This window comes from Electrona antarctica (genome assembly GCF_951216825.1).
Source record: "Electrona antarctica genome assembly, chromosome: 19".
NCBI lineage: Eukaryota > Metazoa > Chordata > Actinopteri > Myctophiformes > Myctophidae > Electrona > Electrona antarctica.
The window spans coordinates 3029179-3057169 of NC_136800.1; the positions used below are offsets into that span (position 1 = coordinate 3029179).

General features: G+C 41.4%; 1 protein-coding gene across 1 annotated transcript; it reads right to left on the reverse strand.

Moving 5' to 3' along the window:
- Nucleotides 1-7267: 7267 nt before the first annotated feature.
- On the reverse strand, nucleotides 7268-26997 carry pcmtd1 (protein-L-isoaspartate (D-aspartate) O-methyltransferase domain containing 1). The gene is made up of 6 exons (XM_079530165.1): nucleotides 26661-26997; nucleotides 13928-14344; nucleotides 13616-13718; nucleotides 13158-13329; nucleotides 9689-9812; nucleotides 7268-9428 (listed from the first exon to the last, which is right to left on the reverse strand). Exons 2-6 carry the CDS (start codon nucleotides 14232-14234, stop codon nucleotides 9037-9039), a joined length of 1098 nt encoding a protein of 365 aa, XP_079386291.1. The 5' UTR covers nucleotides 14235-14344; nucleotides 26661-26997; the 3' UTR covers nucleotides 7268-9036.
- Nucleotides 26998-27991: the final 994 nt, after the last annotated feature.

The window sequence follows — 27991 nt, forward strand, 5'->3', positions numbered from 1 at the left end:
ACTTTTTATAATTCAGCTTACTGTGGAGACACATGCTGGAACTTTTTACTTTGAAATGTTTTGTAGTTTCTGAGTTATTTAACTTTAACGCACAATGCATTCTCAATGGCAATAGCACAAACTTTGGCATGCTACTAGTCCTACATACTTACACCTAGAAACCCCATTCAAACGTATTTAGGTTCATCTTACGGTGGACATGTTTGCCTGAAAAGGAATCTTTGAAATGTTTCATCGTTTTAGAAATATAGTGCTTTCAAATTTGAGACATTTATAATGGGGCTCAATGGCAGATATTGGCACGTCAAAAAGTCACTTTCACCTAGAAACTCCATTCACACTTTGTACAATTCAGCTTACTGTGGAGACACATGCTGGAACTTTTTACTTTGAAATGTTTTGTAGTTTCTGAGTTATTTAACTTTAACGCCCAATGCATTCTCAATGGCAATAGCACAGACTTTGGCATGCTACTAGTCCTACATACTTACACCTAGAAACCCCATTCATACCTATTTAGGTTCATCTTACGGTGGACATGTTTGCCTGAAAAGGAATCTTTGAAATGTTTCATCGTTTTAGAAATATAGTGCTTTCAAATTTGAGACATTTATAATGGGGCTCAATGGCAGATATTGGCACGTCAAAAAGTCACTTTCACCTAGAAACTCCATTCACACTTTTTATAATTCAGCTTACTGTGGAGACACATGCTGGAACTTTTTACTTTGAAATGTTTTGTAGTTTCTGAGTTATTAAACTTAAACGCCCAATGCATTCTCAATGGCAATAGCACAAACTTTGGCATGCTACTAGTCCTACATACTTACACCTAGAAACCCCATTCAAACGTATTTAGGTTCATCTTACGGTGGACATGTTTGCCTGAAAAGGAATCTTTGAAATGTTTCATAGTTTTAGAAATATAGTGCTTTTAAATTTGAGAAATTCAGAATGGGGGTCAATGGCAGATTTTGGCAAGTAAAGATTTGAGTGGGGTTTGAACCCACAATCTCCAGGCCAGATCATGCAGCCAGTGTGCTAAGTCACTGATCTACTTGCTACCTGCCACAATGCAGTCTGCTGTTCCCTTTGAGTACAACATTGATACAAAAATAAAATACAAAAAATAAAATAACAGGAGATTTGTCTATTGTTTCTTTTGCTGTTGTTTATCTCTAGACGTTCGAATTTTTATGAACCACAATGGAAACAAGTCTCTGGCTCTTCTGTCATTATCTATTCGGCCTTTTAAGAAGAGTATGCACAGTGGCTCACTGGGTACAGAGCCTGCCTGGGAATCAGGAGGCTGCAGGTTCAAGTCCTGGCTCTGACGTAGTGTTCCAAAATCATGAAAATATGACATAATATATTATGCCGTCCCAAACCATGGACTATAGTATGTCGTTTTTTCATGATTTTCATCTTTTTTCGAATCCTCCAAAATCACGAAAAACGACATGATGCCGTCCGAAACCATGAACTATAGTATGTCGTTTTTTCATGATTTTCATCTTTTTTTCAAATAGTCCAAAATCACGAAAAACGACATGCTATAGTAGTCCGTCCGGAAAAAAATATAACTTTGGCATGCCACTAGTCCTACATACTTACACCTAGAATCCCCATTCAAACCTATTTAGGTTCATCTTACGGTGGACATGTTTGCCTGAAAAGGAATCTTTGATATGTTTCATAGTTTTAGAAATATAGTGCTTTAAATGTGAGAAATGTATAATGGCAGAGTGGCACGTCAAAAAATCACTTTCAACTAGAAACTCCATTCACACGTTTTATAATTCAGCTTACTGTGGAGACACATGCTGGAACTTTTTACTTTGAAATGTTTTGTAGTTTCTGAGTTATATAACTTAAACGCACAATGCATTCTCAATGGCAATAGCACAAACTTTGGCATGCTACTAGTCCTACATACTTACACCTAGAAACCCCATTCATACCTATTTAGGTTCATCTTACGGTGGACATGTTTGCCTGAAAAGGAATCTTTGAAATGTTTCATCGTTTTAGAAATATAGTGCTTTCAAATTTGAGACATTTATTATGGGGCTCAATGGCAGATATTGGCACATCAAAAAATCACTTTCTCCTAGAAACTCCATTCACACTTTTTATAATTCAGCTTACTGTGGAGACACATGCTGGAACTTTTTACTTTGAAATGTTTTGTAGTTTCTGAGTTATTTAACTTTAACGCACAATGCATTCTCAATGGCAATAGCACAAACTTTGGCATGCTACTAGTCCTACATACTTACACCTAGAAACCCCATTCATACCTATTTAGGTTCATCTTACGGTGGACATGTTTGCCTGAAAAGGAATCTTTGAAATGTTTCATCGTTTTAGAAATATAGTGCTTTCAAATTTGAGACATTTATAATGGGGCTCAATGGCAGATATTGGCACATCAAAAAATCACTTTCTCCTAGAAACTCCATTCACACTTTTTATAATTCAGCTTACTGTGGAGACACATGCTGGAACTTTTTACTTTGAAATGTTTTGTAGTTTCTGAGTTATTTAACTTAAACGCCCAATGCATTCTCAATGGCAATAGCACAAACTTTGGCATGCTACTAGTCCTACATACTTACACCTAGAAACCCCATTCAAACGTATTTAGGTTCATCTTACGGTGGACATGTTTGCCTGAAAAGGAATCTTTGAAATGTTTCATCGTTTTAGAAATATAGTGCTTTCAAATTTGAGACATTTATAATGGGGCTCAATGGTAGATATTGGCACGTCAAAAAGTCACTTTAACCTAGAAACTCCATTCACACTTTGTACAATTCAGCTTACTGTGGAGACACATGCTGGAACTTTTTACTTTGAAATGTTTTGTCGTTTCTGAGTTATTTAACTTTAACGCCCAATGCATTCTCAATGGCAATAGCACAAACTTTGGCATGCTACTAGTCCTACATACTTACACCTAGAAACCCCATTCATACCTATTTAGGTTCATCTTACGGTGGACATGTTTGCCTGAAAAGGAATCTTTGAAATGTTTCATCGTTTTAGAAATATAGTGCTTTCAAATTTGAGACATTTATAATGGGGCTCAATGGCAGATATTGGCACATCAAAAAATCACTTTCTCCTAGAAACTCCATTCACACTTTTTATTATTCAGCTTACTGTGGAGACACATACTGGAACTTTTTACTTTGAAATGTTTTGTAGTTTCTTAGTTATTTAATTTAAACGCCCAATGCATTCTCAATGGCAATAGCACAAACTTTGGCATGCTACTAGTCCTACATACTTACACCTAGAAACCCCATTCATACCTATTTAGGTTCATCTTACGGTGGACATGTTTGCCTGAAAAGGAATCTTTGAAATGTTTCATCGTTTTAGAAATATAGTGCTTTCAAATTTGAGACATTTATAATGGGGCTCAATGGCAGATATTGGCACGTCAAAAAGTCACTTTCACCTAGAAACTCCATTCACACTATTTATAATTCAGCTTACGGTGGAGACACATTCTGGAACTTTTTACTTTGAAATGTTTTGTAGTTTCTGAGTTATTTAACTTAAACGCCCAATGCATTCTCAATGGCAATAGCACAAACTTTGGCATGCTACTAGTCCTACATACTTACACCTGGAAACCCCATTCATACCTATTTAGGTTCATCTTACGGTGGACATGTTTGCCTGAAAAGGAATCTTTGAAATGTTTCATCGTTTTAGAAATATAGTGCTTTCAAATTTGAGACATTTATAATGGGGCTCAATGGCAGATATTGGCACATCAAAAAATCACTTTCTCCTAGAAACTCCATTCACACTTTTTATAATTCAGCTTACTGTGGAGACACATACTGGAACTTTTTACTTTGAAATGTTTTGTAGTTTCTGAGTTATTTAATTTAAACGCCCAATGCATTCTCAATGGCAATAGCACAAACTTTGGCATGCTACTAGTCCTACATAGAAACTCATTCAAACGTAATTAGGACACTTCGACATGTGGACATGAGGAGCCGGGATTCGAACCGGCGACCCAGGGATCATTGGACAACCTGCTCTACCTCCTGAGCCACAGCCACCCTATACATTTATCTAATCTTCTAATGTATTCACCAAAACCAGCAGATAGTTGATTTAAAATGTATTTGTGTGTTTGTGCTCCGGATAAGTGAGTAAGTGATATTTCCCCTTGGAAATTAACTTAACAATTTACAATTTCCACCTATATCTCGGTTTTGTTTAGAGGCTTAAAGTAAAAGTATCAATAAACCTTTGAGTGATACACCAGCTCAGTGGCCTTGTGGTTAGAGTGTCCGCCCTGAGACTGGGAGGTCGGGGTTCAATCCCCGGCAGGGTCATACCAAAGACTATAAAAATGTTACCCAGTGCCTCCCTGCACGACACACAGCATCAAGGGTTGTATTGGGGTAATTCCCTGTGACATACTATTCTCATGTCCAGGGGGTGTACTTGTACATCAAGTGATTTTAGATTATCTACAGGGTTATTCATATTCTGATGTGGTAGAGTATAGTCACCCAGACTTTCCCCTCTCCAAAAGTGATGACCATCATCACGTTGGTGATGTAGGGTAGGGTAGACAACTAGTTCATACCTCAGCAAATTTTATGAAGATAAGAGTATACTTTATCAGGTTGTAGGCTTTTTGTCACCTTTGCCCTATTCAGAGTGGCCTGTTTCAAAGATTGGGGTATATCTAAAGAATAGCAAAAAAAAAACAATAACGAAAATTAATGAAAATAAAACGCTAAAATAAAGGTTCACAACAATCCATTTCATTAATGGGAAACCCTAAAGCTAAGAACAAAAACAAGTTTTTGTTTTGTTCTAACTCAGGGCCTCTGCTGCTGGGTATATCTAAAGAAATCTGATTTGCAATACAACGGTACTAGATATCTCCACACAACCACTGGTTATTGTTTAATAGCATCTTAGGCAATGCAGTAACAACTTATTTGACATACAGTAAATGTATGGGTTTCTTGTAAATGAGAGAAAGTAAATGGAGTCCTCACCACAAACATACAATTTCCACCTAAACTAAAGGTATGTTTAAACTAAGGACTACATTTCAGTGTTTCATTAGGTAAATGACATTGACTCTTTGGTGATGTAGGATAGACTACTGGGTCATACCTCAGCAAAATGGGATTGACATTCAAAATTGTAAATGCAGCCTTGCCCTCAATGCCCTCAGTGCCCGCATATAGGCTACCTGACAAATAAAACTACCTAAAAAAAGTGAGCGACACCCACCAGATCCACAATACCAGATGGTGCGGGAACAACGATCCAGTACCACCCACTTTCAAAACAAATATGGGTAGATTCTCCACAGATAAGATTCTCTACAGCACTGCCACCCACGCGTGGAATGCCCTGGCTGATACCCTATTGACCCCAATTAAAACAGGCCTTAAAATCCACCTTTCAGCAGGCCCACGTACAGGGCCAAATTAGCCATTGGGCCAGTCGGGCCGTGGCCCAGGGGCCCTTGGCTCTCAGGGGCCCTTCAAGGAAACTGGATCGTGCAGAACTGGGTTTGAGGCCCTGAAATTGGCCATTGATTTAGTTAAATTTAGGTAAAAAATATGATAAAAACACGAAAAAACACAAAAAGGTTGCGTGCTCACGCGCTATGGGGGAGGAAATGATCCCCCCCCCCCTCGCTGCACAAATGCACTGCACAATACAGTGTGTTATTTGTCCTGTGATGAATGATATTGTGTTGTTTTTGTTTTTTATGATGATGATATTGAATGGTGTTGCTATTATTCTTGTCATGTCCTTGTCATTAATTGATTGCATAGGGCCTAAATGGAGAGGACAAGACCACAAGGACTTTTTTTGGTGCGATCCCTTTTGAAACCGAGTGTTTGACTGTACTCTGTTGCTGTTTTTACATTCTGTCTAATAAACGATTCAATCAAAGCCAAATGAGAAAGTGACAACATATCAACCAAACACCACGACCCATATGCCACGGCCATTGGGATAAAAAGATATATATAAAAAAAAAGATATATATACATAGACAGACAGACACACACACACGCATACCGTATATCCTTGTTGAAAACACCAATTATCTTCAATATCTAACGACTTCATCACCTTAGCACACCTGTGACTTTTGACCAGCAAAGTTGGTGAGACAGTGAGAATGTATTGCTTCTACTGTAATATAACAGACACACATAAGAACATGCATGGAAACAAAACATAAACTCCTTGGTGGAGTTAATGAACTGCAAACTATGAGAAATTAGCATAGGCCTGATATAAAAGAACAATTTTGGCTCTGTACAAATTAAATAAATTACAAATCCAACACGGTTATGAAATGGATTCTTACTGGGTGCTTTTTGTTTCACCAATTGAACACTATTTTAGGGGGAACATTCTCAAAATAGCAGATCTACAAGCTCACAACACGACACACCGTGAGCTTGTAGATCGCCGATTTTCAGCAAAGAGATTTGGTATAGAGGGGAAAAATGAGTGCTGTACTGTACTGTACTGTACTGTACTGTACTGTACTGTACAAGCCCTCCTCCCTGGCCTGTGTGCGTGTGTGCTGCGCAACAGTGACACTTGGTGGTCAACAAACGCCATTTCCGTAATCGGACGGATACAGGGACAGACTCAGCCAGCTAGCGACACACACATTGCTGTGTATAAGAGTGGCTAGCACCACTCAAAAAGAACAGACGTACCAGAGATGTCCCCAATCAACTAATTATTAGGTACTAAGTAGGCCTATAGAGGGTTTAATCCACACATTTCTGCTCTATGGCATATATTCGAGATCTACAAGCTCACAATTCGTCGCAATGCGACACGCTGTGAGCTTGTACATCTGCTATTTTCTCAAATTTCATTTGGTATCGACTCGAGGAGGAAAAGGAGCAGAGTACAATATAGATCCCTGGGGAACGTTGGTCAATTAAGTAGGGTTTTAGTGGTTAAGTGGCTAATCGATCCTGTCCGTCTTACTGTAATAAAATCATAGGAGTCACATTAACATCATTTGCAAATTGACTTGAGAGGGTTGTACATGTAGGTGCCCCCCCCCCTAGATTACAACTGTCTAGATTACAGTTACAGTAAGTGAATTGTTGTACTGCATTCAATGTGGCATCTGTGTCTGGTAAATTGGGGAGAAACGGCATTAGATTAAAAACTGAGTGTAAAAAAAAAAATACACAGAAAATAAAAGTTCTCTCTCCACACACGCATGCACAAATGACCAATAACCAACAGAAACAGCCCGGTTTAAAACAAAAATATTTTACATAACAACAGAAGGAAATGAAGACCTTGAGCACTAATTATGTCTCCTCTATTCAACAGACAGCAGTGGAGATTGGTGACATACAGTCAGTGTCAAGATACAGTACAGAAAGATGGCGCTACGACAAACCAAATGCAAATTATATCTTATACAGAACCATATAATCATACCAATTTTATACTGAATATAATCGATATTAAAAACATTTGACTGATCTTTCAGAACACACACTAAATTATTTTTAAAGTAAGATGTAGAAAATGCTGACAGTTGTAAAGCCTAAAACATAAAAGTGGCATACTACTTTTCTTAATGGAATGCATACCATCATTTGGGCAAGTTCACTGTGACAAATCAAAACTCACAGAATCCCAATGTGATGGGGTATATTGGCACTTGAAAGCCATCACTATCATGGGACTTCTGTAAGCACATTGTAAATTGATTCTCATGAGCTACATGTCAGGCCCACAATACAAATTGGGCCCAAAAAGATGGCACCTCTTTTACAATATTAAAGACTGCAGTTTAAGGTGCTTCACACTGGGACACTTCTGCAGTCCAGACTAAAAACTCCCCATGATTCTCATTTTGCATCACTCCAAATAATATGTTTTGTCTAATGACCGTCTGTGTGTCTTATCAAAATTCTTTACATAAATGTTCATTCAAAAAGACTTTAAGAACTGACCACCTGGGACATCACTTCCAGTGATCGAGTGTGTGTTTGCGCGTAATGGAGATTAATTTACTTGATACAAATTTAAAAATTAATCTGTAAAAAAGAAAAAATGCAGCATGACCTAAAGTGAATATAAAACAAATCATCTTTACTTTAACCACTGATGTGATTAAACTCTTATGCATGTCAGCAAAAAAAAAAGGGGGTGGTGTACTTTCTAATGGATGTGCATTCATGGCCATAAAATGTAATTACCAAATCAAACTGCCAACTCATATAAAGCCAGCGATGCCAGATTATTAAGCACAAAAGTGAGATAAAACATGAACATACAGTATTGCCTAAGCTCCCTACAGAAATATTTCTTTTGTACTCAAAGATGCCCTGCAGAAGGAATTATAAACCAATCTTTGTCTCCCATTGATCTCTCTTACGTTACGGGTAGTAAGAATAATGAAAGACCTGTCTCGTTAATGATTATACCCCCATTTCTTAGTCTATGGCTTTAAAGTAATTGAAAGGATGTGGCTGGAATAGCCTTTTTCTTTCTTTTCTTTTTACCTTGTGCTTCATTCAGCATCCATACATTATCAGATATCAATGGTGAGGTTAAAGCTGCTAGAAAAGGTGCTGTAAACGTCCTCATTTTCTTGTGAACATATATATTCTTTAACAAATATAATAAGAACTTTGTCGCTTATACAATTTTCAGTCTGCAACGCTTGCAGAAATATTGACATCGAGATAAAATCGGAATCTTTAAGACAGGTTTCAGAAAGGTTTCCCGTCATAGACATTTTTTTTTCTTTTTATAGATTTTTGATATACAAATCAAAAGCTTAAATCAAAATAAACAATCAAAGCAACTTGATCTTGATAGTCATAACATCATTATCACATTTTATCTATAAGTCTCTCTCCATTGCCATCAAAAAGAAATGGAAATGATGCTACATCTTCACTGAAAAGGGCGAGGAAAAAGCATTTCAGCAGGCTCTGAACCCATTAAGAATGGATATCAAGTGAAATCAAGTCATTTCTCTCTGTAATACAGCAGATATGCCTTGAGCGACTCGGGCAAAGGCAGAGCCATTATTTGTTCTCTCAACACATTAACTTGCTTGAGGATTTCAATATCACCAATGTCTCGATCCTCCTCCTCTTCCACCTCCTTGTGGTTTTCCTCCTCCTTGTGTTTTTCCTCAGTCTGTTCCTCCTCCTCGCTCTCCACAGTTTGCGGTATCAGCTGGTTGCCCACAAAAACGTACGTGCTGATGCGTCGGCGCCGGCAACGCCTGCGTTTGCGCTTCTGGGGAACTCTCTGCACAAGCCCCTTGTCCTGACTGTCCTCCTCGGCCAGGGCTCTGAGAGTGCGACGTATGTAGATCCGGGACAGGTCCTGAAGACTCCTGACTGTCACAGGGGCTGAGGGCAAGACACAAGTGTCATGGCGTCAATAGGGGCAAACAAGAAGAAGAATAATAAGAAGAAGAATAAATGAATAATCAGAATTGTGAGCCAGCTGCAGGCCAGGTCTTTTATGTCCGAGCAACAGTCACTAGGTCGTATCACTCAACTTTCAGTAAGTGCTAATTATCCATAATGATGGCTAATTTACACTTCAAAAAGAGCAATGCAAAAATTGGAAACTTTTTTGTTTTTGAAGGAGAGAGTTTTAAACTCACGCAGTTGAACAGCATCAGACTTGTCTCCATCTGCTCTGCTCTGCTGGACCAGGGGGGCGAAGGACACAGCCAAGATGTTTTTGCTCTCCCAAGTGCACTGGCCTGTCCTGGTTATCTGGGTCAGCTGCACCAAAACAGAATTTACCATAATACCATCAACAGCAGCACATGACTACATATGAACATTTTCCTATAATATGATAGATCAGATATTATCCCATTTAGGCCTGACGACGAAATAGGAAAAACGTTCGCTCTGAAAGAATATATATTCAAAGATGTGTGCTGCATTTTTACGATTTTTCAAAAATAGCAGACCTACAAGCTCGTAGCGCGCCACTCGGTGGCGCGCTACGAGCTTGTAGATCGGGTTCCCGGGTTCCCGTCCAGACTGGGTTATGATAGATCATCTTATTTTCCTTGTGAATTTTTGTTTTTTATTATCCTGTCCATCTTGTGCAGCACTGTGTGGCTCATGCCTAGAAAGGTGCTATATAATAAAGTTATTATTATTATTATTATTATTATTATTATAATTATAATAGATGATGTACAGCTGAAGTGAGCTGCAATGCTTCAATTCGGCTCAATTGTTTCTTGAGCTGTCAAAGATTTCCACAAACCATGGCCCCAAATCTCTTTGTCCAAGGTTCTAGGCTTCTTTCTGGCATATACAGCGTGTTACCAGCTTGCCAGTATGTTATACATGTCCTCTCACCTCCCCTACAGTCTCCCCAAGATGTTCTGTGCCATTATTCTTTTATACCCATCCAGTGACCTTACAAAGCTGATAATCCAGAGCTATTTGCAGCTCTATAATGTATGTGAATGTTACCTAAGATTTAGAAGTTATGCAGGCCGAGCCTTTTTCACTGTGTCATTCTTCATATTGCCTGCAGAGGTCCATTGTGATGTATTGCCGTTGAATTTTAAAATGTTTGCATGGCATTAGTACTTAGGGATGGTAGTCTAAATTGAATAGTCCTATCATAAATCCTTGGTATGAGGTCATCCATTCCAAAGTACTGTTTTTGTCCATTCTGAATAGACCTTTAGCTAAGCCCCGCCCTCTCCCCATGTGTTGGACACTTTCCAGCCGGGGTCATTCATTCCAATATGTAAATATCATGGACTTTACACATGAAATACTGGTTCATTTTTGGAAACAGACCTTCAAAATCTCTTCCAAATCCGTCAGCAAGGCCTACCATATGCACTGGAAAAATATGTGCGAGACATTTCTTTTTGAAAACAATGTTTTATCATATAGGAAAACTATTGGTGGAGAGGTGTGTTTAACCCAGAGCCATCTAATAGAAGAGTTACGATATTGAGGGGGCAGAAACAGAGCGCTCGAGCGCTGTTCATGCAGCCTGAACTGAGACAAGCTGGAGTTGGAAATACATTGTTTTCAACGAGGGCGGCGCAAATAAGAGCTATTTTAAGCATGTGTGCAACATGACAACTGTTTTAAAGTATTGTACAGTAACAACTAAAGTCTCTTTAATGTTTATGTTGTACTATTACTACAAAACAATCTAAAATAAAGGGATTTAAGATCATTAAAGCTGGGCTGTTGCCTGAGTCCAATGTATTTCTGCCTACTTCCGGTCCAGGACTTGTCCCAGTTGGTTGTCCCATTCTCAATAGAAGTCTATGTAGGAGAACCGCCATTGGACTGAAGCCCCATGAAGTGAACGCAGTTTGCGTAACTCTGTCTATATCTAACGGCCACGCTACACCAGGCTTTTCGCGCACAAAACGCGCGCGTTTACCCCCGCGCCTGTTTACCCCCGCGCGTGCGTTTAATTTAGGTCCAGTCCTATTTAAAAAATCACACCCGTGTGAACTGAGTGGTGTAAGGTTTTATATAGCATGATCAGCTGTGGTCTGACGTAATGTGGGCTTCCCACCGTCTTTAAAGATCTTTGGTTTCAAAGGTCTCAAAGAATGAATGGCCTTCAGGTCTGATTCTGGTAGGGTCGTCTTCGGGTCTGGTCAGGAGGGTCTGTCTCGGCAAAGAGCAGCCGTGATCTAATATTCTCTTGGTGTTGAACAAAACTTTGTCTTGCGTCTCGTCTATTGGGCTTCCCACCGTCTTTAAAGATCTTTGGCTAGGTAGGGTCGTCTTCTGATGTGATGATTTGTGACCATGAAGTTGATTCAGCTGGAGTTTTTGTCCGATGTGAGGTATTATATAAGGTAAGGTATTATATAGCCTGATCAGCTCTGATCTGACGTAATGAAATCACACCTGGATGTGATTTCACAACTGGCTTTTTTTGTGCAGAAAAAATGAGCATGGTTGCTACGGTCATCCAGTTCACCCGGGTGTGATTTAATTACGTCAGAAATTATTTTGAACATAGCAACCATGCTCATTTTTTCTGCACAAAAAAGCCAGTTGTAGGAGTGGTTTACACCACTCAAAAAACGCACGCGCGGTCGCGCGTTTAGGGTAAACGCGCGAGAAAAGCCTGGTGTAGCGTGGCCGTAAGGCTCTGGTCTAACCCATGTTATGCTTAGCTGTGATTGGACCATAGCAGTTTCGGGAGGGAGGACTATAAAGAGGCGCTCCATGGAGCACCAGGCTCGGGTGCTTAGCCGGGGACCTCACCCAGCGGGCGGACCTCTGACATCACGCTCATGTCACCATATAAAGAGTTCCCATAAGGCGAGCATGTTTTGGGGCGAGCGTTCTTGTATTCGTCTAGAACCACCGATCCAACCAATATGCCCATATATGGAGTCCATATGGACAATCCAATAGATGTACTGATGACATCAAGTACCTCCATAGATTGGCAATTGGGCATAAAAAGGGTCATGTACTGACAGATACAGGGATCACCATATATGGGCATAAAAGGGACACAGGTAGACAGACAGATACAGAGATCTCAATATTTTGTCTTTGCACAAGACAGACAAGGGCCCTGACAGTATGTCTCAGACATAATCGCTTGGATCGGCTGCCCAAACTCTAGTAAAATTAAAAATACAAATGATACATATTTATCACATGAGACAATATGTAGCAATTTGTGTGAGTTTGGGACAACATCTCCAGGAGTAGTAAAGCAAAGGTGTTTTGAAGAAAATACTGAATGGTGGAAAATCTAGTTTTGAAACCTGACACTGTTTGACGCCGAGGACAATGAATTCATCAGGTTGTTTTTGTCACAGGGAAATGGTTCTCAATGGGCCGTATTCACACAGTGGATATTCTGCTCATATGTCCAGCTGGGGAGTGGTTCCCCTCCCCGAGCATTAGAGTGAAACACCCACTGTGTCTGTATCTTCGACATCGCATTTATAGAGCCTCAAAATAAGATGCCCCATGAGGTGGCATTTCCCATCTGGAGTCTGGAGGACCTCTCCAAGCAATTCCTCAAGTCACAGGCCATTATAATGTATAGCAACGATGTTGTGTTTATTCTACGCTCTTCCCATGCTTCGCACTGCTTACCTGATCCTCTATGGGCATCACCAGTATGCCCCCAATGTTGAGCAGCACTTTCATGTAGTTTTCATGGTCCTTCTGCACTCCTGCCCCGCAATAGATGCGATCATATTGGTGACTATCCGTCGAGATTTCAAGGCAATTTCCGACCACAAAGACTGGCTCACAGAATTCAAACCTACAGTGACAAGTGGAGAATAAAAAGAAAACCTGCATCAGATAAACATGGTAAAATATATTTTTCTTTATCTAATCATCACAGTTTTGAGTCATTTGAAACAAGCTGAATTAAATACTTTCAAACGTATGCCATTTGTAAAGAGAAAGCCTCCAGGCAAAGAAAAACAACAGAAGAATTGACATGCAAATCTATAGTGCTTAATTTTGTTGAATGAATAATACACGCATCATTACATCCTCTGTAAAGTGCAACATTTGTGGTATTAGATGAAGCATTTGCTCACTTATCAAAGCTGTCACTGTTCTTAATGAAGTCATCCAGTTTCTCCCTGGCATATTCAACCACATCGTTGTGGAGTTCAACCCCATGGTTCACGCCGAAAGGCCCTAGAAAAGAGCAAAAAACAAAACAATATTTAGTTTACAACCGTTTGTTTCAGCACCACTTCTTGCAGTATTATCGGTGTCATAACTTATAACTGTAAATAACACAGTAGTAGCTTTGCTTACCTAGATTTTCTCTAAAATATCTCAACCTTCATACATAATTGCAGAAAACACAACACAGAAATCACAAGTGATATTATTACACCTACCTACGATGAGGCCAACCATTGTGCTCAAGTAGCCAGTTCCACTGCCTAGATTAAGGAAAGCTAGTCCCGGCTGCAGTTTGAGTGCCTCCATCACCTCAGAGTATATGCATGGGGCGGACAGGTGGATGTTGCCGTGCTTCCATGCTAGATCTTTGTAGGCATTGTCCCGGTAGTCCTCCAGATAGTAGTCGCCGCGGTCTATGGCCCGGAAGGCCTGCTCCACTTTGTCTGTACGAATATACTGAGCCTCCTTGAGGTTGTCGATCAGGTCATCGTTGTCCTCCCCGGCGCTCACAGCTCCCCCCATGGTAAAAAAAAAAGGACTTCCGAGAGATGCAGTGACGTCTTTAGAATGGCATGGATGTTATCTCCTTTGAGGTCGGTTCAGATCATGGTTAAGACCGGTGAACTAGGGAACTGAGAGAGAGAGAAACAATAATACACAAGTTAGAATTATAAACCTCAAAGCACACAGCATCTGTACAGACCTACTGTATATCAGGAGGGTGTTGGCACATCTCCACAGGAGTGTTTTTGCCCAACTTTGGCTTAGTATGTTGGTAACAAAATAAAATAGTAAATCAAGTACCAGAAGCCGGAAGGAAGTTCAACCTTCCTTCCAGACTATTGCATTAATTATCACAAAACAAAGATGATTAGAGGCCTCGGCCCCCTTTGATACAAAAAACAAGAAATGATGACTTTCGTCATATTATTACCAGCAGCTTTTATATTTGGTCCACAGTCAAAAGAAATAGCAGATCTACAAGCTCCCAATGTGGATATATGAATATGATGCAGTGTGAGCTTGTAGATATAGGCTATTTTAACAATTTTATGTATTTTTGATTATTATATATTTTGTAAAGGAATGGTTTTGGTCATACAAGGTTTTCACCTGACAGCAATATATCTGACTGTATCAGTATCAGTCAGTTTGACCAGATTGCATTCAAATTGGCTACTATGAGTATGAGGTTTCCACTTGACAGAACGCAGTTGGTTTGATTTGACACCCGAACACATTGACATGTCCATCTTTCCTAAAACGAGAGTTATGGGTCCATTTGCAGGCTTGGCAGGTATAGCCGGCGCGGTATAGCCTGCGTGGGGGTCCGCGGGTAGAGGCTGTGGGCTGTGGAGGTCCCGAGGAGTTCGGCACGGGGTGGAGGGGGTCCGCGGTAGTATGCGTGGGAGTCCGCGAGTACAGTCACTGAGACTCAAATGTGTTACTGTCTGTTATCCATTAAATCAGCGAGTCTGCTGCCACGTTTTAGCGGCGCTCCGCTGTTATTTGCCCCCTCAATGTCGTAACTGTTGTATTAGTTGGCTCTGGGACAGGTTGAAGCCAGTGCGATCATGGCTAATGGCTGGGATTCGGTGCGTCACAGTGCGTCGCATTGGAAATGGCCAATGCGAACTGCCTAATCGTAATACTTAGGCACAAACCAACTATTGTCGAAGAACAATATTGATGTAACTAAGAGATTCGCTGAGTGAGCTATATTTTATATACAGAGATTTAGAAGGAATAAGCAAAAGCGTGATGCAGCAATTCCTCCTCCTCCACACTGCGTGCGTGCGTGCGTGCGTGAGCCAATGGAGAGGGGAGGCAGTGTTGCCAGGTCCGCGAATTATAAGCGAGTTGGAATGCGTGTAAGTAGTGTGTTGAAAGGTATTTTTGTGGGCTTTTGAAATATGCGGACTTGGCAACCCACTCTTCAGCAACTAGCGGTGTGAACTAGCGGTGTCAGTCTACCGGTCGCAAGTTTCCAGGGCAAACACTAACCATACGAAGCTGCTGGTAAAAAAAACATTTATCAAAGGCACCTGACGAAGCAATTGTAACAGCCGTTGGCTGTTTTTGTTATGTTTTGATTAGTGGTGGTAAATATATATAGAGCTGATGCTATCACATCTATATATATTTATTGGCAGGCTTGCTTAGCTGTACTAGGTTATAGGAAAAGTGCCTATTATGTTGCCTCGCTGGTACTGGTTGTTTCTTCTGTCCCCTGCAGATGATGAGTAGCCTGGAACTCACCTATGCTTTTTATGGCATAGGCAGCTCCCGGCAGGATCCGCCGGCAGAAACTATGCGCAGCTGCTAGACATGAGACTAATTAATTAGAGCGACAGAGAGAGAGAGAGGAGTGTGTGTGTGTATATGTGTGCGTGTGTGTGTCAATTTAACAAAGGTGCAGACGATCAGTAATCAGCAGAGTGAGTGATGTTTGCGCTACTCTATGCCGAATTGAAGTGGACTCGGACCCAGACTTTTTTTTTATCCCTGGAAATAAAAAGTCTGGGGTTCCGAGGCTAGATGATGAGTGACGTGTCCCTGATGTGTTGCCGTCCTGAGGAGGGCCTGGCTTGGAGCCTGATCAGCCCTCGCATTGGTCCTGTGGCAGCTCAGGCCTCGCTACCTGGACTGTATAAAGCTCACTCTCTGCTTGGACTTCGGTGTGGGAACACTGCTGCGTGTGGCCTTCCCTCCAGCCGGTCTACTTATGTGTTTCGTTCTGTGTGTCAGGTTTAGTTGTAGTTCCATCTGTCTGTCTGTTAGGGTGTGTTGTGTGTTCATCCATTCAGTCATGTAAGTCATTTTCCATATTAATTCTGGGCTCACAGAGCCACTCTGTCATGCACTAACGCCACTTTGTAATTTATTGTGAATCGAGTATTAAACCCGATACTCTTTTATGAGCCGTGTTGTTCTTTCATACCTGTTACGGGCAGTAAAACCCCTAGACTTTAACAGTTCGTAACACAATGTATAGGGCATTAAGCCAGCTGAATCGAATTCTGTATAAAAAGGGACAGTCTGCATGGAAAGAGGGTTAATTGTGTGGCTACGCTACGGTCTTGTCCACCCTCCTCAAAGCTCAAACCACTTTCTTTTTTACTTGCAGGCTGCACCCACATCATCATTTCAAGTTAACTGCTCGAACTGCTTCGATGCATCCAGTTTCACAACCTGGAAAAATAAACCGCTTTTATTTTTGTGTGAAAATGGGCGACACTCATCAGGCAACAGTAGCAGATTTGAATCAAATAATACTCAAAATCAGTGGTTCCCAAACTTTTTAGCTCGAGACCCAAAAGAGAGATTAGGTAGATAGATAGATAGAATACTTTATTGGCAGTTTAAGAAAAATACAGAAAATGACATCATTTAAAAAAACGCCAAATGGACTTAGACACAAAAAAGCCTTCGCTTGTTTCCATTGTGGTCCACTTTGTAACATGAAACTATACACAAACATACTGTACAAACAAAACAACCATGGAACATATAATAAATAATCCTTATATATAAGGCTGGGAGCTATATACATGGGACAATACATGGGACAATACATGAGGACAATACCGGACCGGCATATGGTTAAGTTCATCATGGAGACGCTCTCCAACCGCAGCTTCATTCTCCAGACCAGCAGTGGGCAGTGCAGTAGGCGCATAAGACTGAGGAACGGGGTACCGCAGGGGTCGGTTCTCTCGCCGATGCTGTTCAACATTTACATACACGACCTACCTGATACATCGTCCAGAAAGTATGGCTATGCAGACGACCTTGCCATCATGTTGAGTCGACCAACATGGAAGGCGATGGAAGAGGGCCTGAATGAAGACATGGGCACCATGGTAGCATACCTTCAAAGGTGGCGTCTACAGCTTAGTGTTGGAAAGACAGTCGCTGCGGCATACCACCTTAGCACCAGGGAAGCAAGGAGGGAACTTGAGGTGAGTGTCGACGGCAAACGCCTGGAGGTCCAGCAAGCCCCGAAGTACCTTGGCGTGCGCCTGGATCGGACACTGACCTTCAGTCAGCACCTCAAAGAACTCAAGGCCAAGGTGACATCCAGGGTTGCGCTGATCCGCCGCCTCGCTGGAACAACCTGGGGAGCCTCCGCTAAGACGCTGCGTATATCCACCCAAGCCCTGGTCTTCTCGGCAGCGGAATACTGCGCCCCAGTCTGGAGCAGAAGCCCCCATGCAAGAAAGGTCGATGTGGCAATAAACAACGCCCTCCGGATCATAACGGGATGCCTGAAGCCCACCCCTGTGTCTCACTTGCCAGTCCTTGCTGGAATAGCTCCGGCCGGCCTCCGACGGGAGGCTGCCACCCTCGTCCTGGCCAGGAAAGCCCAAAAGCAGGACTGGCACATCCTGCATGGCACCACCACAACTCCAGCGCTTCCAAGCAGACTCAGGTCTCGTCACCCCTACAACAGGGCAGCACAGGAGATGCTCAACTCCACCTCTGAGGACATCTCCAGAGATGCATGGCTGGCAGCAGCGTGGAAGCAGGAGTGGGAGTCAGCCGGGCCCTCCCGCATGCATCGGTACATCTGGGAACCAGGAGATGGCGCCATAGGAGGAGATGACCTACCTCGCCAGCAATGGACCACACTGAACCGCTTAAGAACTGGGGTTGGGCGCTTCAATGCATCGTTGCAGAAGTGGGGATTAGCGGACAGTGCGGCATGCGAGTGCGGTGACCCTGAGCAGACCGCCGACCATATCATCAACACCTGCCCCTTATACAGACCACCCTCGGAAGCCAGCCTCTTTGACCTGGGACCAGAGATGCGGGCGTGGCTCCACGACACCGAGTTGGACCTCTGACGTTACACGAAAGAAGAAGATATACATGGGACAAGAGGTACCCTGAGAGAATAGTCCAGAGCATGGGAGATGGGCTATCCAGGGTCGGAAGCTAACTATGACCAGTTAGTGTGTAGATGGAGCCATGATTTCAGGTCTTTCCTAAATCTTGCAATAGAATTTAGGGATTTCAGGGCTGGAGGGAGTGCATTCCACAGAGTAGTGGCTGCGTAGTAAAAAGCATTTTTTCCCTTGAGTGTCCTGAAACTGGGGGGAACTAGATCATATGGACTTCCTCTGGTTGAGTACCTGTGAGCATCCCTCACTCTGGGCAGGTAGCCCAGCAGGTACTTAGGAACAGAGGCATCTAGGATCTTGAAGACCAGACACAATGAGAGCTGAGATACTCTCTCCTCCACTCTTAGCCATCCCAGGCTACTAAAGTGGGCAGAGGTAAGATGAGACCTGGGGTTCAATTTTAGTAGTAACCTCACAAGCTTGACATTTGGGGAATTCGCCTGGGTCAGCAAAGCACGGCGTGCAATGGCTGAGCCTCGCCGAGGGTGAACCACCTTCATGATCATGGTGTCTCCCCTGCCAGGTAAGTAAGGTGTTTTCCCCGGAACCCAAACTAGTGAAAATAGCAGATCTACAAGCTCACAACTTGCCGCTTCACACTGCGCTGTGAGCTTGTAGATCTGCCATTTTCACTACTTCTTAAACATTTGTATGGAATTTCTTAGATTTTTATTTTCTTTCTTCATCAAATTAGTAAATTAAGAAATCATTGAATTTATTGATGTATTCATTTTTAAACAATATATTTGTTTTTTTGTTTTGTTGTTTTCACAAAGTTGCAAGATGTGACAAAACAACTCAAATTCATGACATTTTTCCCAGGTGCAAAACGAAAAGAAACTACAAAAGAAACCAGACACAGAAGTCAGTACATAATAAGCAGAGAAATGAGAATGAAAGTAAGTCAACACAGATAAGATGCATCAGCCCAGACCTCATCATACATTTCACTTTTTTTCCTTCAGAATATAAGTTGTCCTTTCCAACAACTGCTCGTTTCCCGGAGCCATTGGCTCGCTCGTGGTCTCTGAATATTTTTCCATCTTAGAGCAATTGTGCGCTTTGCTTGGAGTAGCGACACGTCTATAATAATTTGTTTATTCCTTGATATGACCAGGGTTGCAGGGTTACAACCCCAATATGCAGAGTTTGGGCTCCAATTGCGTATATCCTTACATCTAGCATTCTATAAATGAGTTGTAAGATCTCACTCCAGAATACCACAATCTCTCTGCATTCCCACATACAGTGAAAAAGTGTGCACTTTGACTGCTCACAAATGTCTGGAATATTTTCATTGAACTGATGTAATTTAGCTGGTGTTATATAAGTGCGCATCAACCAGTTATATTGTAGCCATCTTAAATCTAGTATTTGTTTGTTGTATTTATTTTTCTTCTTGAAAATTATCTTGAAATAATTAAGTTGCGCTAATATTTTAGAAATAGGTCAACAATACAAATGTTAGTTTTGTGAATTAATTTACTTTTAATGCGTGGCCCCCTGTGCCCCCCACAAAATGACCGGAACTACTTAATATTTCACCAAAACCAGAGCAGAACTCCCACCACGGGACTCGGGCAATCAATGAATAGAGTTGCAACCACTATATTAATATATATATATAAGTATTTCATACAGCTTAACTCTTTTTTTCCCCAGGTCCGTATATATATATATATATATATATATATATATATATATTACGTACGTCGACGCTAGGTGGCGTCATATCTCAAGTCCGTATACTCCTATACTATATAATGGTTGATGCCTACGGAAGCCTTTAACATTGGTCCGGTTCCTAGAGCGCCCCACGCCCCACCGTTCCAACTATGGGAGTACACTGGGTTTCCCCAGGAGGGGGAAACCCAGTGTACCCTCTGCTGCCCCATCTGGCGGAGTCAGGTTACCGTGACGCCGCCATGTGAAAGCTTCTGACGAGAGGTAAAGAGTGTGTGCGTGTTCCAATGATACTAGAGTGTGTGTGTGTGTGTAGCGAGAGTGTGTGGGGGGCGGGAAAACTCTGACTATTTAAAGTGAACGCGTATGCTGTTCTACCACCCCATTCGACTGGTATCATACCATTGAATGGGGCCAGTATGGCCATTATCATGACGGAGGCGCGCCGTGTCTGGTGGCCTTGAGCTACGTGAGGCACCGCCGAGCGAGGCGCTAGCCGAGCGAGTCGCCGTGCCGAGCGTTGCGAAGGCCACCAGACCCGACTCAGCAGAGAATTCTCAGCAGAGAATACTATTCTCTGTCCCGATAGGCAGAGAATAGTATATATTAGTAGCCCCTAGTTTCCACTTTCCATGCGCCGACAATAGTTGGAAATGACACGTCCACCAGGGGGAAACCTTGACCAGGCTATGGTGAGTATGCCAGTATGTCCATACTGGCCCCATAAGATGGTATTATAACGGGACATACTGGGCCCATAAGATGGTATGATAACGGTCGAATCGGCTGGTTCTACTCAGTTTTCTACTCTGAAAAGCTGGACTGAAAATATGAAAACTTCCTTTGGGAAAAGTGGATGTTTGGGAATGGGGCACACAATTGACAGGTGCGTTGCGATTGGTGTGGGGTAATTGATCACACCGACCCATTTTGTGTGCCCCGCCCCATTCATTTGTGCTTCCTAAAAGGAAGTTTTGAGATATGTTCAGTCCTGCACTCATTCCGGGCCTCTCGCTGGAGAGAATGTCATGATCTGTGTGCAGCTCTTGGAAATACCAAATACACGTTTTCTGCCAGAGCTTTCAAATGTGTATGAAACTAGTCCCCAAAACGACTCAAGTCTTAGGAATTAATTATTGGATGAGTGCACACACAAGTTTAAATACCCACACAATCTATCTATCTATCTATCTATCTATCTACTGTATGGCTGTGTATTTGGAATACATGAAATGCATGTAAGATTACAGGGATATTAACTTGTAAACTGAGAATATTCATCTAATATTGTATTCACCAAAACCAACTTACAGTTAGTTGATTTAAAATGTACTTGTGTGCTCGTGCTTCCGGACAAGTGAATGGGAAATGTACTTGTCCGAAGGACAAGTGCCTCAAAAAGTTAATGTCAAGCCCTGGGGTTGGACTTGTACAGTGCTTTGGTGTCTGCTTTCTGCTGCGTGGTGTCAGTCAGTGCCAGTATTTAGTGAAATAAATGCGTGGCAATAAATTGTAAACATAATAGCCCAGGGGTAGGCAACCTGCGGCTCTAGAGCCACATGTGGCTCTTATAGGCCCTCTCCCGTGGCCCCCAGTTGCTCTGGAAAAGAAGTATGAAAAGGAATAAGAGGTTTTCTTTTTATTTTACATTTAATCATAATTTATTATTGAACTTGTAGTAGGCATAAGTTATTCTTTCATTTTGATATTGCAAAACAATGTTGCCTATACACCAGATAAAAATAAGAATTAATTTTAATGAAGGAAAATAGAAGAATCTCAGAGCCAAAATTTGTACTTTTACTTCACTACAATTATTTGAAAACTTTAGTTACTAGTTACTTTGGAGATTTTAATTTTGATTAGAAAACATACATTAACCACTTCAACCCTATACATTTCGGCCATTTGAAAATAGCCGTTGCGACGCATTGTGAGCTTGTAGATCTGCTATTGTCAATAGATTTTGTACACATTTTGAACTTGTGAAATGGCACATTCTGCAATATGAGTACTTTTACTTTTAGTACATTTTGATGCCGATACTTTTACTTGTAACGAAGTAGTTCTAAATTGCAGTATTGGTACTTTTACTTAAGTAAAACAATTGAGTACTTTTTCCACCACTGTGCTGGACACACGGAGACCAACATTGACAAGACCCACTTTGGGCTGTTTCAGTGAGTCGACTAATAATAGCATATGTTGTTAAAAGTGAATACAAGCAAAGCAACAGTGTGACTAAATGTAAACAGTCACTTTGAAAGAGCATAAACGATATGACCTTTTGTCATTCCGCCCCACAAAATGGAAATTAAGGTATGGAATTAATGAATTCAGATGAGACAGTGCCGACCGGCACCTATTAATACATGAAATAAATTAATTCAAATGAGATCTGGCTGAATGACGTTATTCGTGGTGACTCAGTAAGTGACGGTGCAGTCTAGACTAGATCAATTTAACATGACGACGACTCAAAGCCTAACTCTCACTGTCTCTCTCTCTTGTGTTTCTAATCAGTCACCACGGTAACCTTTCCGACAACGCACCAATGGGATTCTGATTAACAGGGGAGCGTATAAATTATTGATCCACACTTTGCTACAGAAGCCTCTACGAGTCTACGGCAAAAGAGAGGAACATTCCAAAGACTCGTACAGGATGATCTGATAAATAAATAACAGTCCAGAGTTTGATGATGAATAGGCATGGCTAATCTGTAAAACCTTGAATGAGAGATGCAGCAGCAGCAGCAGTGGGAGGTGACTCTTGATTTTTTTTCTCCCTGCCTCCTCAGCATCTCCACATCTGACTCAGCTAATAAAGATTAAACTCAGGGGTGACATTGTATTGTAGTGGTGGTGGGCTCGTTCAAGTACTTTTCCATTGGGCCTCACTTTCTCTCCAGCAAAAGCATCATTGGTCCATTCTCACCATCAGTGACAGTACGGCAGTGTTTTCCTACTGTTTTGTCCTAGTTATCCCCCCCCCCCCTGCCATCTATGTAGTGTAATACAAAGGCTAGTTCCTTTGAGTTCAGTTGAAAAATACAAGTCAGCAAAATGGGTCAGGAAATGTATTTTACAAGTAAATTGCTTCTGGGAATTGCAATACAGTTTTACCAATGATAACCCACAGAGGTCATTACTCATGCTCACCTCAAAGGCCAATTAACAACCTGCTAGGTCAGTGGTTCTCAACCTTTTCAGGCTGCGAGTCTGCGACCCCCCCCCCATCATGTGGGGACCGTAGCTGCAGCTTGACACAGAAACGTCGCTCCATTCTAAACTGGGATGGCCTAGGTTGACCCCCTAGATATACTGTGTATTTAGAATGAGCATACATGCCATGCCTAGAGTGACTGCGCTGGGGACAGCTCATTGAGCAAGCCTGCTGCTGCCTAAACATGTAACAGATCCCTGGGAAATGCAATAAGGTGCATACTACACTGCTGAAACTCGATAACCTGGGCATGACCTCGTGCCCAGGAGATAACAGATTGAAGAAGTGTACATGTATCATTTTGGCTGCCACTTCATTAAAGGTGGAGTGAAATGAAAAATACGTTTTTCACACTTTTAGACCATATCCGTGGTCATCATATGGGCATACCTAACAATGGATGCCAAAATGTGTGTTTTTATATCAAAAGTCCATAAAAAATATTTTTAAATTACTTCCTGAAAACTGTGCTGCGTGATGACGTGTCGAGGCCCACATCAATAAAAGCCAATAAAAATGAATGAATGAATGATGTTTACTGTTATGGCTTGCATAAGTAGACTACAGGTCCAGGCAGGTCACTACCACACTGTTGATTTTTAGCAGTAAATATTTTCCGCAAAGACTTTGCTGGCAAAGTCAAACGGAGAAGGGAAGTTTCTACAGTGCAAAGTCAAACGGAGAAGGGAAGTTTCTACAGTGCAAAGTCAAACGGAGAAGGGAAGTTTCTACAGTGCATGGCAACACAAGTGCAGAGAGTATCCACACGTGTGTTGTCATGCACATTACAGCAGTGTTGGGCAGTAACTAGTTACTAGTAATATATTACCAGTGGCGGAAAAAGTACTCAATTGTTTTTCTTAAGTAAAAGTACCAATACTGCAATTTAGAACTACTTCGTTACAAGTAAAAGTACAGAATTGAAAATGTACTTGAGTAAAAGTACAAAAGTACCGGCGTCAAAATGTACTTAAAGTACTAAAAGTACTCATTGTGCAGAATGTGCCATTTCACAAGTTCAAAATGTGTACAAAATCTATTGAAAATAGCAGATCGCGACGCATTGTGAGCTTGTAGATCGGCTATTTTCAAATGGCCGAAATGTATAGGGTTGAAGTGGTTAATGTATGTTTTCTAATCAAAATTTAAATCTCCAAAGTAACTAACGTTTTCAAATAATGTGTGTGAGTAGTGAAGTAAAAGTAAAAACTTTTGGCTCTGAGATGTAGTGGAGTAGAAGTAAAAGTATTGGAAATTGGAAATACTCAAGTAAAGTACAAATACCTCAACATTGTACTTAAGTACAGTACCTAAGTAAAAGTACTTAGTTGCTTTCCACCACTGTATATTACTGTAATATTATTACTTTTCCCAGTAACGAGTAAAGTAAGGTATTACTCTGACAAAACACTAACATTATACCCATTTACTTTGTAAAATTAGCACATATGATATTACATATTACTTTTTTGTTTTGTTGGCCGTTGTCCTGAAAACATTTTATTTAAAAGGTCGAGAGAGATTGCTTTTTTTAGGGTTTTTTTTTAGTGTGACTCTTCTTAATATTATTATTCAAAACAATTGGATTCAGTTCTAAAAGAAGCTGACTAAACAGATTGTGCATCCCCTTTTTTTAGGCTGTGGGGGGCGCAAAAGTAATAGGTAATATTACTTTTGCGCCAGATATATTAGCCTACATATATTATAATATGTAGGCTAATATATCTTCATTTCAAGTAATAAGTAATGTAACATTATTACTTTTTCTAAGGAGTAATAAGTAATGAGTAACATATTTACTCCCCTAACTTAAGTAATACTGCATAATACATAATACTGCACAACACTGCATTACAGTATATATACTGTAATGTATTGGCTTTAGCAGATGTTTCTTCATTTCTCAGCATGACTGACAGTTTACGAAACCAATCATCGTATCAGCAGGTCATGTGCTACAGTTGCCACACAAGAGTGGAGCTCTTCAACCAATCGCAAGGCTGAGCTGACAGAGCTGCTTCTCCCCAGTCCCCACTGCGTGTGATGTGATGAGAACAAAACAATAACAGCTAGGGATTTCATGAAACGCACGCTATGGCCGTATGAAGCGTCTGTACACAATCATATCGTCTATAACTTGCCAACTCACCCCCACCGATCATAAATTGAGAGATATTGACAGAAGTGTGAGGTTTACACGCTGTGTTTTTGTCTCCCCCCAAGCCCAACAACAGAAACAATTGCTGTGCCTGCAGCTCGATCGCTGCTGGCTGCAGCAGTGCGATCAGCGATGAGGCTTTCTTTAGCAGCAGCAGTTGAACAGGTCTGTTGGGTCTTTCTTGACTGCTGACATATCGCATCACATTATATTCACAATCCTGCGGTTCATGCCAGGTCACAATAACAAACACGCCATGGCAGACATCCAGCTTAAGGTGATGTTGTTGTTGTAAAACTCCACCAGGATCGCGTTATTAACGCTCAAAGTTGACGACGACAACAACAAAACCTGCACCCAACGAAGCTCGCGCGCATACATTATAGCAGTTGCATCGATGAGCGTCAAAGTGGACAAAAGTGGCCATGTGGATCATTTATTCTTCCGGTAATCTTAAAGAATACCGCAATCCAACGTTATACATTTGATTTAAGTTACGATTATATATAGTATGCGTTTTATACTTCGTCGTACGTACGAGCCTTTCGACCGACAAAAAAAATGACGTACTTTTAACTGTGGGTTATGGGGGAAGTATCGACACAGTTGTTTCCCCCCCTCCCCCTCCAGTTATATTTACCGTGTAATTTATAAAAAGCAATTGGGCTGGTGCGACGGATGCTATAATGATCCATTTAAAGCTGGCTACCATTAGCCTGTGTGTGCTGTGCGGGCCTGTGTGCGCCATCATCACCACCGTCAACACAGACAAAGCAGGTTGGAAACGGGGTTAGATAACAACCTGTCTACGAATTTTACACTCGTGTCTCGTCTATAAAAGACACGCGTTCAATTTAACGCGTTGTAAACAACACCAACAAAGCAACACATTTATGGCACGCCACAAAAAACTTAACAAGAAACAAAAACATTTACTTTAAAGTCAGCATCAACAGCAATTTGAAAGGCATCACTTACGATACAACGCGGTGTACTGTGTGTCCCACTGTCTGTTTCGCATCAACTCCAGTCCGTATATAGATGGATGAAGTGGTTCAGTTGACAACAACAACGTCCACAGACAGAAAACGTTCAAGTGACAACAACAACGGACTCAGTGTACTGTCTGTGTTGTACAACACAGCTGATCTGTGATCGGTTCCTTACGGCGGGCCAAGTGGAGGAAAGAAGAACAGCTGAGAGGATGTAAACACACGTCACGTGGTCTGCAAAAAACATTGATAGAGGTACCCGTGTTCCTCCTCCCCCTGCAAGCACGGAAATATGGTCATTGGGTCAGCCAGTCTGTTCTGTCTGCATGTGGTTGTTAGAGCAAAAATACTCTACTGACAAACGCTGAAAACATTAGCATATTAGATGAGACTCATCTTGTGAAAGTGATCACCGTCAGACTCAGTTTTCAGTTGGTAATTAAAGTAGCCATGAACACTGTGATGTGAAACCACCAAAGCCTGCCTGCCCTGCACACATAAGCCGATACATGCACTAGCAAGCTAGTGAGCCTGCCTGCCTACCTCATAACCTCACACAACCTTTCGTGTGGCCATGTGCTCTAAATTTAGACTGCTGCAAGGACCACTATAGCCGAAGTATAACTGCATAATAACGATATGGTGACACAGACACACTCACACGCATATGCTTATCTCAGTGTCGCAGCATGCTGAGTTCGCCACTTTATACAAGAGGATAGGCTACAGTTATATGGACCAAGAGCTATCCTCTATCCTATGTTTAATAGTAAAGGCTTTTATAGTGGCTTATGTGATAACACACTTTTTTCCTCCACTTTCATTCCTTTAAGAATCACGCCTTTAGTGGCATTGAGTGTTTTATCTACTCAAAGTGAACATTAATAGCTCACAGAAATTATGCCCTTTCATATCAGAGAGCTTTTAGACTGGAAGTATTCACGGCAGAACTGAAAACATCCAAAGTAAAGACGTATCTTTGCATAACCCTTGAAGATGATACAGTCAGTATACCATCCCCCCCCCCCCCCCCCCCCCACACACACACACACACACATGCGCACACACACACACAAACATAGGCTATTAACTTGATATTTTTTGGCTATATTCACATAGATTATATAGATTATATTGTAGATTATATGCATTACATTATATTATATGTATTGCATTTATGTATTACACCATGCAGTGCCGTACTGCATAAAACATGAAGCAATGCTAATGTCTGCAAGCCCTATAGCCCATGGGTAACTTAGTAGGCCCACAAAAGCAGAACCCCTTGCCTGACTTAATTAATTATTCACTATGCAA

Coding starts and splice junctions, on each gene's coding strand:
- pcmtd1 (XM_079530165.1), bottom strand. CDS start 14,234: ATGGGGGGAGCTGTGAGCGCCGGGGAGGACAACGATGACCTGATCGAC. Junction 13,719..13,927: donor AATGGTTGGCCTCATCGTAG/GTAGGTGTAATA, acceptor GCTCTTTTCTAG/GGCCTTTCGGCGTGAACCAT. Junction 13,330..13,615: donor AACAGTGACAGCTTTGATAA/GTGAGCAAATGC, acceptor TTGTCACTGTAG/GTTTGAATTCTGTGAGCCAG.